This window comes from Morus notabilis, unplaced genomic scaffold (genome assembly GCF_000414095.1).
Source record: "Morus notabilis unplaced genomic scaffold, ASM41409v2 Scaffold2051, whole genome shotgun sequence".
In the NCBI taxonomy this organism is placed as follows: Eukaryota; Viridiplantae; Streptophyta; class Magnoliopsida; order Rosales; family Moraceae; genus Morus; species Morus notabilis.
The window spans coordinates 79,656-92,143 of record NW_010359792.1 but is presented as its reverse complement, the minus strand read 5'-3'; the positions used below and the strand labels follow the sequence as shown (position 1 = coordinate 92,143).

The 12,488-nt window shown below is 40.4% G+C and overlaps 2 protein-coding genes across 4 annotated transcripts; both read left to right on the top strand.

The window, feature by feature from the left end:
- Positions 1–3,275: 3,275 nt before the first annotated feature.
- On the top strand, positions 3,276–12,106 carry LOC21386495. Of its 3 annotated transcripts, none has more exons than XM_024163604.1 (4): positions 3,276–3,424; positions 3,560–3,697; positions 3,945–4,020; positions 11,873–12,106. In XM_024163604.1, the coding sequence occupies exons 1-4, from the start codon at positions 3,341–3,343 to the stop codon at positions 11,878–11,880; spliced, it is 306 nt and encodes a 101-aa protein (XP_024019372.1). In that variant the 5' UTR covers positions 3,276–3,340; the 3' UTR covers positions 11,881–12,106. The 3 variants fall into 3 exon arrangements, with proteins under 3 accessions (XP_024019372.1, XP_024019371.1, XP_010093340.1); XM_024163603.1 differs by lacking the exon at positions 11,873–12,106 and adding an exon at positions 7,082–7,276; XM_010095038.2 differs by lacking the exon at positions 11,873–12,106 and having other exon boundaries at positions 3,945–4,238.
- Positions 7,564–8,551, top strand: LOC112091003. The gene is made up of 2 exons (XM_024163605.1): positions 7,564–7,658; positions 7,902–8,551. The coding sequence occupies exons 1-2, from the start codon at positions 7,641–7,643 to the stop codon at positions 8,241–8,243; spliced, it is 360 nt and encodes a 119-aa protein (XP_024019373.1). The 5' UTR covers positions 7,564–7,640; the 3' UTR covers positions 8,244–8,551.
- Positions 12,107–12,488: the final 382 nt, after the last annotated feature.

The following is a 12,488-nucleotide window of genomic DNA, read 5'->3' as shown; positions in this document are numbered from 1 at the left end:
TTTTGGTATTTTCCTATTAAATCTTATGAATTCAAATGTACCAAAGTGATATTTTTTCTATTTTACTCTTATGAAAACTTTTTTCTTTCAAAATGGTCCCTTTTAAAAAATAAATTTCATATAATCTTTATTATATCAAAAGTGAGCCTTATAGAAAAAAGTTTTAAATGACCCACTAAAATGATATTTCTCAAATGTGTCCCTAATATAGGTTTTTTTTTTTTTTTTTAAATAACCTTCTCAATTATTATTTTCTCATAAACATATTTTCTCTAATTTGACCTTGTTGAAGTTTTTTATGTTCATGCATACTTAAACATCTTTTTTTTTTCTTGTGTCACTCTCAACTAGTATTTTTTAATACGTATTATGTACCCCTTAAATAAATTTTTTATCTAATTTACTTGCTAAAATCTTTATTGTTCAAATATATTTTACTTGTCTATGCATATATACTATTCATCCAAACACATAATTTGTTTGAAACATGCATTTTAGTCCATTTTACTCAAATATAATTTTTTTATTAAACTAACTCTTAAGAGAGTAATAAATTCAAATTAAAAAAAAATAAACTCTTCAAAATTTGAATTCACACATCAAGAAGTTTAATAAACTTATCAAATGCACGCGCATAACAAGTTTCCAACTAGTTAATAGTATGTCAAAATAAAAGAAAAAAATAGACCGATTAAAAGTATTAGGAGTTGAATTTATTACACTTTTATCATTTTTAACATTTTTAGTTTATGCTTCCTAACTAACGGTAGTCTCTTATTTTTCAGCCGTCAGATCTGTATCAGAATCTCTCTAGTTTGTATACGTTTTTAATGTGATGTGATTTTGACCAGATCTAATAGTCAAAAATTGAGACTACCGATAGAGAGAACTACCACAAAACTCCTGCAAAAAAAATTAACGTACACACTTTCCTTCTTTAAAAAAAAAATGAATAAAAGGTTATTTATCGAACAAGCTCATTGAACAACATGTGACAATAGTGCCTACCATCCCAAGTGAAACATAACCAGTAAAGTTTGCAATTTTGGCCCTGCTTGTTTTGTTTGTTTGATTTACAATTTAAGTTTTTGTTATAGTGTTTTCTCTAATAAAATTTTGAATTTAACTTTTTCTACTACAATATTTTTTATCACATTAATTTACTTTTTAATTCAAATTTCTCAACTTGAACAAGCGAAACGAATGAATTAGCCCACCTAGCTAAAGAAACATACTTTCCTTCTTTGGCTGCGGATATATGTTCTCATGGAACATGAGCAACAGTAGTGTTTGGTGGAAGAGTAAATTATTGAATCTTTAATTAATGTCAATTAAAGGAGTTATGCCTATGTCTTTTTATATATATGCTAGTTAAAAACACTCTTTTGCTTGACTCATTTAAAACAATAATTATACAAATTATTGAGGAAAAAAAGGCAGAAAGAAAAATGGATAAAAGAAATAGACAAAAATAAGGGGAAAAAGATCTAAAATAAATGACCGGAAAAAAAAGACAAAAAACAAAAAACTTTAAAGAAAAATTTGTGTGAAATATTTCGCACACTTTATTAGAGTGTGAAATGTTCCGCAACTAAAATTAAAATTTATAAGAATTACAGACAAAAAATGTTTATATAGGCACACAATTTGATAATAAATTTATTTAGCAATGTAATTAAAAAATAATATTTTAAATAACTATAAAAAAGTATTTAAAAGATTAAAATATGCAATAAGAAAAATATAAAGGAGGAAAAAGAAGGGAAACAAAAGAAAAAATTTAAAAAGGCCTAAAAAAGAAAAGAAAAAAAAGAAACATAAAAAAAGGGGAACGTTTCATCACCCAAACCCTCCTCAAAACGCATTCTCAGTAGATATAAATATATGGATGAGTTTTTAATAGTTATGAATCCATAGTGGTTATCTAATAAATATAAAAATTCGATGATTTGGCATGATAACAATCCAATTTGATTAATTGCCATAAATTTTTTAGTCAACTACTTAATTTATTATACTCGTCAAATTAATATCTCACGGTTAAAACAACAATACCTAGTGGCGGAGTCAGGGTTTTGATTCAGGAGGCATAAACTAAGCACGTGAAAAATGCTAATAAAATCAACTCCTAATATTTTTGGATGAATAGTATCTATGTATAAATTATTGAATATATTTGAGTAAAAAAGACTTTAGTAAGTAAATGAGATGGAAACAATTATTAAGGAGGTACATAATACGTATGAGAAACTAGTAGTTGTGAGTGCCAAAAGGAAAAAAATCTTTTGAGTATTAGGGCACATTTGAGAAAAGATATTTTAATGGGTCATTTTTAATATAGTTTAAATTATAAAAGGACCAATTCGAATGAAAAACTATTTTCATAAAATTAAATTAGAGAAAAAAGTTCAATTAGATAATATAAAATTTAATAGGAAAAGATCAAAAAAATAATAGAAAAAAAATTGAGATTGAATTTGCAGGGATATATTTAAAATTTTTATTGATAAAGAGGCACATACGAAAACGTTTTGAGAAAACATATGCTAAAATTAAATATAAAAAATTTAAGGGGGCATATTGTCACGCTCTTACTCTTCAAGTAAGCAAACGTGCGGCCTTAGCACTCACTTAAATGCTAAGAAAGCCTAATTTACTCAAACTCACGAAGGCAGGCAAAGAGTAGACAAGTAAAGTTGTATTATTAGAAGAGAACTTTACAAGGCTATTTTGGAACTTAGTCCACAAATGAGGAGGTTCCCCTTATTTATAGGCCAAGGGGACCCTTCTATGAACATTCTAGAATTCTATAGACCACTATCTAGTCTAGAACTCTCTAAAGAATTATACACAAGGTGGACATATCTACAAGTTTCTAGAGTATTCCACAAATAACTACTCTATTAAGAATCATCCACAAGGGTCTAGAGAACTCCAAAGTTCTCCTAAAGTCTATACTTCTCTAAAATTATCTAGAATATTCCATATGGTAAACAATAGTAGAACATTTTAGAGAATCTTAGAGTCTTCTTGCAACCCTTTTAACACTTAAAATGGGACAAGAATTTGCGGATTGTGACAATATGCTCCTCCGGCCCTTACCTTCCTCCGCAACTTATTGATTAATAAATATTAATCATTAAAACCACTCATGTATAGATATGGGCGATGGGCCAAATAATTATTGGGCTAATGGGCCTCTACCACAAAGCCCATACGAGGCCCATTACTTCATCTTCAAGCTCGAATCTGCAAAACGAAAAGCACAGTAACTACTGAAGTCTCGGAGATTTCAGAGCTGCTCTCCTCTTCTCTTATATTTGGCAGCTAAGAAAAGGCCATGTCTAAGGAAACTTACGCCTCACGAAACCCCACTGAGGTCCACACTGACGTCCTCTCCGAAGCCAGACAAGCTTGCTATAAGGTCTTTCTTTTTCCTTGATTTCTACTCTCTTCTTTATTTCCATTGTCATGGCCTTTTTCAAATACTCTTCGATGAATTAAATCTGGATTTTTTTCTTGAATTTTGCAATTTGAATTTTTTTTCCCTTCCCTTAAGGCTCGCGATGCTTTCTACGCTTGTTTGGAGAAGGAATCGGTCAAGAAACCCACCGAAATCACGCCGGTGGGGCTCTTATACCCATCGGAATGCAATGCTTCGAGGGCTGAATATGTTAAACTTTGCCGTTCCTCTTGGGTAAAATTGAATCCCATTCTTGATTTTCTTATTTGGGTTTTAATTCTTTTGCTCTGAATTTTTTTTTGGGTGCTCTTGATTTGCTTATTTGGGTTTTGATTATTTTACTCTGAAACGTTTATGGTTTTGGGTTATTGTTTTTTTTCTTTTTTTTGGGTGCTATTGATTTGCTAATTTGGTTTTGAATTCTTTTTGTCTGAAATGTTTGTGGTTTTGGCTTATGGGATTTTGTTGTTGTAATTGGTAGGTGAACCATTTCGATAGACAGTACTGTAGGAACATAAGGGTTCAGAGGCTTCTGGATGATAGAGACACGAGAAGAGGTCCGTTGGTTCTTCCACAGCCTTATACTTTCAAGCCCACCAATACTTGATCTGTTTTCATTCGACTATTCAAATTTCTGGGTCAGCTTGGAAATTGAATAACACTTTTTCTTAAAACTTTTTTTTGAAGTTCTTTTGATGAACTTGAAGTTGTGCATTGATTACCATATAGTAGTAGTTGATACAACATTTATATACACAAACACACTAAAAGAATAATAGGGATTTTCTTTTTTCGGTTTCTAATTGTTGGTTTCATGGTTGCAAGGTTTTGGTTGCCTCTATGAAATATGCATTCACTGATTCCTGCAGCATCTAGCTAGGTCTTCGTTGAATTAGCTTAGTTATTTAACAATGTTTGCAATATGAAGCTTAAAAAGAAACACGCATTTTTCTTGGTAGTAGGAGTGAGGCATTTGGTGCAAGAACTTGTTTTTGGAGTATTTGACTTGAATGTTACTTGTCTCATTACTTTTGAAGTTCTTTGTTCATGAACTTGATATTGTACATTGACGACCGTTGACGGTAAAAATTAGTCAACAAATTAATAACAAGTTTTTTTGATTTGTGCACGGATTAAATGACTCTAAACGTGAATAAGAAGAACTTAAATAAGATCAACACAGAGGATTTATAGTGGTTTACTCCAATATAGAGCTACGTCCATTGAGAGAGTTTCTTACTATTCTAGGCAGAAATTACAAGTTTTGGGGAGAGAGGTGTTCATGAATTCGAACCCCTCTCAAGCCATTCTCCCTGCATATATACATCATGTCATTTCTGTCAATTATCAATTATTTAATTAAATCTCGTGATATCTTCAACATATTCCGGAACAGTAGTCTCTGATCACCGAGATTTCAGCCAGTCTGCCTGACTTTCTCCATCGGCTTCACCACCTACTCTGTATGCATTTAATGCACGTCAAATCTTGGCACAGTTGTACTTCAATCTGGACATGGGTGGTTTCGTCGCCTTAAGCTCTTTGGAAGCGATCTTCGTTCATGGCCAGTGAAGCATTCGTCTCCATGGCGTGACCTTTGTTTCCTCTAGTTGACCCCTTCAGCGGGGTTGTTTGATCGTTAAGGGTCGATGTCCATGAAGTGCGCTCTACTGTCACTCTGTACCGTTATGTCTCGATTAACGTGGTGTCCAACCATTGTCTCGTGTGGAGTTTAAGGTTTTACCCCACAACATTTGCCCCCAGGTCGAGGCCACCTCTCAGGTTGCGTTGACCTTCACAGGCAATCCATGTTTGAAGCCTTTGCATGGTTGATGACCTGTCAAAGGTGGTGCCAGTTGGCACCCCTAGGCAATAATGACTAACATTAAGGCGGCTTCTTGGGAAGGCTAACAGTCACGTCGATTCAACTTATCATTTCACTGACGTTTCCCATTTTGAATATGGAATTTTGAACTGTCAGATTGCGTCTCTCTAGTTTCCCGCCCTTGTTTCTACAATTCGATCTCGATTGTTTGCCTCTGTCATTGGATTCACTAGGATTCCATCTAATGGTCAGGAGTCGAGAGTTTGTTCCCCTTTATAAGGCTGTTTCAAACCAAAGCCATTTCCATCTAAATTTCTGAAAGCCGCCGTGTCTCTGCCCAGATTTTTCCAAAACCCTCAATTCGATTTCTTTCTTTTTCTTCGGTGTTTCGCGAGGTCCTCTCCAGTCAAGCTTTAGATTTCGTCATCTTTCAAGTCTCAGGTAAGTCTCCTCATTGTAATCTCGTTTCTGTGTAGTTCTTTCTCTGTGTATTTTTGGCTTTCCTTGCTTGGTTCCTGTTGGATTATTGCATGATTTAGGCTTGAAATAGACACTTAGGAAGTTAAAAACCTACTTCATGTATATCTAGACTCTCATAGGCTAGTTTTCTCGGTTATGGGCCGACTGTAGAGAGTTTTAGGTTCTGGATTTGGGGTGTTTGGCTGTGAAATCTAGGTTCAGTATGAACGTTCGTCGTTCATTTTCTTGTGAATGATCGACGGCTTGATGAGCCGTCGGCGCTCGCATGCCTTTGGTAGCAACTAGTGGTCTTAAACGATCGTCATCTTCTTGTTTCCCTTTACCCTCTCGACTTAGGATTTTAACTTAGCTCCTCATTTTTCTTCTCTTTTATGTTATACCAGAACAATGGCTCCCAAACCATCTAGTCGTCGAGAGGGTCCTTCTTCATCTACTGTGAGGCCGGACTCTCCTTCCACTGCTGAACGTTCGTGGACCTCTTCCTCATCGGGTGACAACTCCATCTTAAGGGAGGTTGCTGACTATGTGGCCAATCCAAGGGACGATGCTGACAGTGTCGACATGGTCGAAGGTGATGACAATGGGGAGGTTCCTTTGGAAGGGGGAACGTTGCATGGGGTCGTCGCCTCCCTCATCGCTGCTCCTTTGGCCGTCATGAGCGGGGACCCGGACATGCCTTCATTTACTGCAGATGTGACAGCACCGAAGACACAGAACTGAGACATCGTTCGGGCGTTCAGAGACGGGTGCATAGACGGGAGATAGTTTGAGTACCTTCTCCCGAACGAGAACTTTAGGTCTAGCCTTCCCCTTCCTGGGTATCTTTTAGTATATACTTGGGCCTTTACCGCAAGGATGACATTACCAGTCCATCCATTTGTGAAGGATTTTTGCCACTACCATGGCATCTCTCATGCCCAGCTAGCGTCGAACTTTTGGTACTGCTTCGCCGGTGCATGGGTCCTATGGATCCAGCAGTTTGATGTGGAGCTGCCCCTGGACGAGTTTATGTATATATACAAGTTAAGCCACGTCACAAAGTGCGAAAGGTGTTTTTTTTGGGTAGTCACGGGTGATTGAAGCCCTTTTTAGGAAAACTAATCCAGAGCATTTCTTCTTTTTCCCATGGCTGGAAGCCCATGTTTTTCATGGTCAGGGGACCCTTTAATTTTCATCCCGACGACTGTATGCCACAACGCCGGAGAGTGTCAACGTCGTTTGGGAGATTAAGTGAGAACTATATGTTATAGTAAAAATTTTTCTTCTCCTCTCTCTTCCTTTTTTATAACGTTGAATATTACCTCAATGTGCAGTCTCTCACGACCGGCCGAAGCTAATTGGGAATAGGAGGGCGAGGGTTCTTGCAACCTTTGAAATTCTCGAGAACGAATGCCATATTAATGTTCTCTTAACCGAAGCCAACCTTAGGGAGTCAGGGCTGCTGATTTCCCTTCCTGATCTTGCAAATCTCCAAGCCGTCTAAAAATTTTTTCACCTCAACGCAGCAGGTAAATCTTTTGGACTCGACCTCCTTTTCGCTATAATGCCAGGTCGACCCCTTTTTTCCCCTTTTTTTTTTTTTTGCTAACTTTTTTTGTTTGTGTACAGAAATGACTTCTTTAAACCTCCAGCTCCCTTCTAGCGGCCGATCCAAGTCGAAGGGGAAGGCCAGCGTTGGTACTTCCTCTTTGGCCCCGAGAGGCCTTCTGAGGGGGTCTCTGGTTCCACGTCGAGGACATTAGCGTAGAAGAGGGTCTGCCAGGAGGAGGTGCGGGTGATCGGGGAACTTGGACGCCGGTGGTTCCCATATCCCCGACATGTTTGAGGTTCCTCCTCCCCCCCAAGGATCGCCTCCTTCCGGCGGTGAAGATTATGGACCCAAACTTCCAGGTCTAGGATGTCTCTATCGTCTAGGTTGACGCGATGCTGGATCTCCCTCGTCGCTTTTCTTTAGTCTTTCAGGCTCTTTACGAGTCATTTTTTGACAAGCATTAGGTCGCCACCACCCGATCATCTTTGATCGACCGTCAGTGCAAGCAAATATATTTTCAGATCCACATAAGCGTCGACCATTTATTTTCTATCTAATGTATGTTCGTCATTCATTTTTAACTTCTGATCTTCTATTTTCAGGGTCTTGTCCTCGCCGTCCTCAACCTTATAGACTTGGTCAAGGTTGAGGAACGTGGTAATGAGATTGACCGCATTGAGGTGAGCCTCACATCTTTCATCGACGTTGAAAAGTTCAAGTGTTCGACTCTCACCGAGGAGAAGGACGTGGCCATGACAAAATTGGCGAGCCTCCAGGAGGAACTGGACCGGTTAAAGGTTCAGGCCGAAGAGGCTACCAAACGCGCGGAGGGTATCGAGAAACAGGTGGCCGAGGCCAAGGAAAAGTATCTCGCCGAGAGGAAGATCGAAGGCTACGAGAGGGGGAAGAGAGTAGCCGAGCTCGCGGCGGTTGAGAATACCTGAAACTCAGAAGAATTCGCCGCCAAGCGCGAAGAAATAGTCGATGAGTTCATGCTTTCTGAGGAGCTTACTAAAATCCAAACCAATGATCTTCAGTCTGCCGGGGCACAAATAATGGAGCAGATCAAACAGCATCACCCCCTGAGTGGGACTTGAGCTTCCTGTATGCTCCTCCTCCTCCTGTTGACGGCGATGGTTCTTCTCAGCTTGGCAACGGAGATGGTTTAGCTGGTGGCGGCGAGGATTGAGAGCCTTCTCCTTGTATATATTTGTGTTTTTGTTTTTGTTTTTTTTTTGAGACAATGGGTTCTTAGCCCACCAGTTTGTATATTTTTCATTATTAATATAATGCAAACCTATTTCCCTTATGTTGAGATCTTCCTTCTGTCTTTAGTGCCTCTTAGGGCTTGTGTTTTAGCAGATTCCTTAAAATTTGCCAAGTAATTGCCTTTTCTCCTTGGAGATGTCGGTGTTTTAAATACCCCTTAAGGCTAACGCTTTAGCAGATTTCTTAAAATCTGTCAAGCGACCGCCTCTTCTCCTTAGAGAAGTCGACGTTTTAAATGCCCCTTAGGGTTAACACTTTGGTAGATTCCTTAAAATCTATCAAGTGATTGCCTCTTCTCCTAGAAGAGGTTGATGTTTAACATTTTTTTTGTGGTCCGTAGACCCTTCCTGGCCCCCGTGTCTGGCTGAAAACCTTAATTTTTGGGCAGACATGTTATCAAGGGGTCGATCTCTTCGTGGTCTTTTTAAACACAAGTAACTCTGTTATGAATAAGCTTTAACGCTTCATTCATCCTATCAAAATGCCAAAGCAATACAGCTAAAATGCGTAAGAGTTGTCATACATTATTGGTAGTACAATTTTAGTTGCTCTGCATTCCATGGATGTTGAATCTTCTTGCCGGCGAGGCTTTCCAAAATGTAAGTTCCTGGGCGTAGCATTTCTCTTATGCTATAGGGTCCCTCTCATGTTGGGCCTAGAGGGCCAGTATTTTTAGGTTTAGTGTTTTGAGTGACCCTTTTCAATACCAAGTCTCTCGAGATGAACTTTCTTTATTTGACCTTCTTGTTGTAGTATCGGGTTGTCCTTTGTTGGTAAGCGGCGAGTCGTATTGGGAGTCGAGCCATTTTTCTTCCAACAGATCAAGTTTCCCCATTCATTGCTTCGACGTTTGCGTCGTCCTCATAGGCAACCGTCCTTAATGTCAGCGTCTCAATTTTCATGGTGAGCACTGCCTCGACTCCATATGTCATAGAGAAATGTGTTTTGCCTGTTGTAGCTCGACTAATCGTTCTATGCCCATAAGACCTTTGGGAGTTCTTCAGCCTATTTTCCCTTCAAGTCATCAAGCTTTTTCTTCAGGGTGTATGTTTGACCCATATTGAAAAACGTTTACTCTAGGAGAGGTAAGAGTGACAAAAAGACTAGAGTTGATGGCCAAGGAGTAATTTCAGAAAGTGGCTAGACAGGTGACGTGGCAAAGGCAAGTAGGAATCATGGTATTTGGGGGTAGGAAAGGGTTAAGGCAGGGGTGTCGAATTCCCTTGGTTGTCTCTGTATTGTTTCCACCGTCGGTGGCTGGGAGTTCCCGAGTACTCGAAATCTTCGGGTTTATCTTGTTGGATTGTCTACTGTAATCGTTGTTTGCCGGTTGAATTTAATAAAAGCTACCATGATTCCTTTCAATCTCTTCTCGCTGTGCATTTGTGTGTGTGAGTGTTGTGTGTTTGGCTGTGATTAACCAGGTTCCTTACAAACTGGTATCAGAGCTGTACGATCCATGACGCCCAAACCGGCAGAGACGGAGAGGCTGGTTGCCGCAGAGAAGGGGCTGACGGCGGTGCAGGAAGTGGTGCAGTCCCTGACGTCTAAGCAAATCCCGCAGATCTGGGAGGAAATCGGTGGGTTGAAGGAGGAGATGAGAAATCAGATCGGTGGGGTCCATGAGGTATTGCGCCGGCTGGAAGATCTCATGGGTCGCCGGCCAGCTCAGCCGGAGAACGCGCTGGAGCAAGGGGAAGTGGTCCCGCGTGACCGAAATGGCCCGAATCCAGGCGATCTGTGACGCGGAGGTCCGATTGTCGCCGACCCAGTTGCAGACGAGGTCGTGCCGCCACGGGATGGAGGTCCGGAGGTTGGACGATGGTTGCGCAAGGCGACGGGGGTGGTTAGACGCGGCCTGGACGAGAGAGGAAGGAGGCGCGGTCCTGTTTGGCCGCCGGATCTGGGTTGGGAGCACCATGTCGACCCAGTCAGGGAACCTCCGAGAGAAAGGGGTGGACGCCTAGACCGGGAACCCAACCTCGATCGAGGACCCATGGGGGCACGATGGGGTAACCAACTCGACCTTGGAGTAGCGAGGAATGGCAGTAGAGTTGGCGGGGTTCCTGGCCGCCGAGTTGGGAAAGTTTAGGAGGAGAACGAGGATGAACCTAGGTGGGCCAGGGTAGGACACTCATGGGATTTGGAATGGGGACAGCGGCTTTAGAGGCCGGAAGGTCGGGGAAGAGGGGAAAAGGAGAGTGGAGATGCCGAGCTTTTCCGGTGAGGACCCTTATGGGTGGCTGTTCCGAGCTGAGCAATATTTTGATGTGTATGACGTGCGGGAACGGGATAAGGTGGCGGTGGCTTCCATGTGTATGGAAGGGCGAGCTTTGAACTGGTTTAGATGGACTGATTCTCAAGATCCGTTCGGCGAATGGTGGGACTTGAAGGCAACGATTTTGAAGAGCTTAAATATGATCAACATAGAGGATTTATAGTGGTTCACTCCAATATAGAGCTACGTCCACTAAGAGAGTTTTTTACTATTCTGGGTAGAAATTACAAGTTCTGGGGAGAGAGGTGTTCATGAATCCAAACCCCCCTCAGGCCATTCTCCCTGCATATATACATCATGTCATTTCTGCCAATTATCGATTATTTAATTAAATCCCGTGATATCTTCACCATACTCCGGAACAGTAGTTTCTGATCACCGAGATTTCATCCAGCCTGTCTGACTTTCTCCTCCGGCTTCACCACCTACTATGTATGCATTTAATGCACGTCAAATCTTGGCACAGTTGTACTTCAGTCTGGACGTGGATGGGTTCGTTGCTTTTAGCTCTTCGGAAGTGATCTTCGTTCATGGCCATTGAAGCATTCGTCTCTGTGACGTGACCTTTGTTCCCTCTAGTCGACCCCTTCAGTGTGGTTGTTTGATCGTTAAGGGTCGACGTCCGTGAAGTGTGCTCTACTGTCACTCCATACCTTTATGTCTCGATTATTTTATGTTTTAATCGCGCCATGTGGCGCCTAGCCATTGCCTCGTGTGGGGTTTAAGGTTTTACCCCACAACAATGACTATATAGAAGTTGCTGACGCTGAAAGATAGAAGAACGGCTAAAGATATGTATGTGCACACGCTAAAACACGGGAGTATACATTTTTGGTTTCTGATTCTTAGATTCAGATTGAATTATCCAACTAATCCTAATTAGAGTTGGTAAAATAATGTCTAAAAAACTGCGTACCCGTAATGCTAAGTCGGAGGTGCCTTCGCTGTAAATAATAGGAGTAATTATGTGTTCTTGGCGCGTTTGGATTGCTTGGCTCATGAGGTCGGGTTTGTTTGTTTTGGCAGGGGTATGAGGCTCCACTAGGCCCCTGAGGAAGGTGGAAGCAGATCATCTCGATTAGTTAGTGGTTTAATGAGATGTTGCATACCCTAGTCTGATTGAATGGTCCTAAGACTTGCTGCAACATTCCTGCATTTGAAAGCTGTCAAATTTCCTTGGTGTTCATTCATGTAATGTTGTGTTATGATCTAGACTAACCCAAAAAAGATGGTGCATCTGAGTTTGACTTTGACACGATGTAATGCATGAAAAATCAATTTTCTGTTACTTTGATATTTAGTATGCTTCCTAAAATTAGTCTCTTGAAAAAAAAGGGCTTCTTACAGTTATAATGTCCATCTTCATGTGTTTTGATAGGCCAAAACTTGACTAGCAATTGCAAAAGTTGGAAGTACACGTTGATATTCTAATCGCATTTAGCTGTGGAGCTTACTCTGAAGTTTTTCGTGTCCCTTCTCTCTCCCCGAAAATGCATCATTTATTAACACTCCAAAGGTAAAAGGGATGCCACAACGGGGGCAACCTCCCGATCAGAAAAACTAACAGACATGCCTGAGAATAAAGCTGATGCAGGACCGGTAGAATAGAAGAATAGAGATGGAATTTAGAGAGAGAACAAAA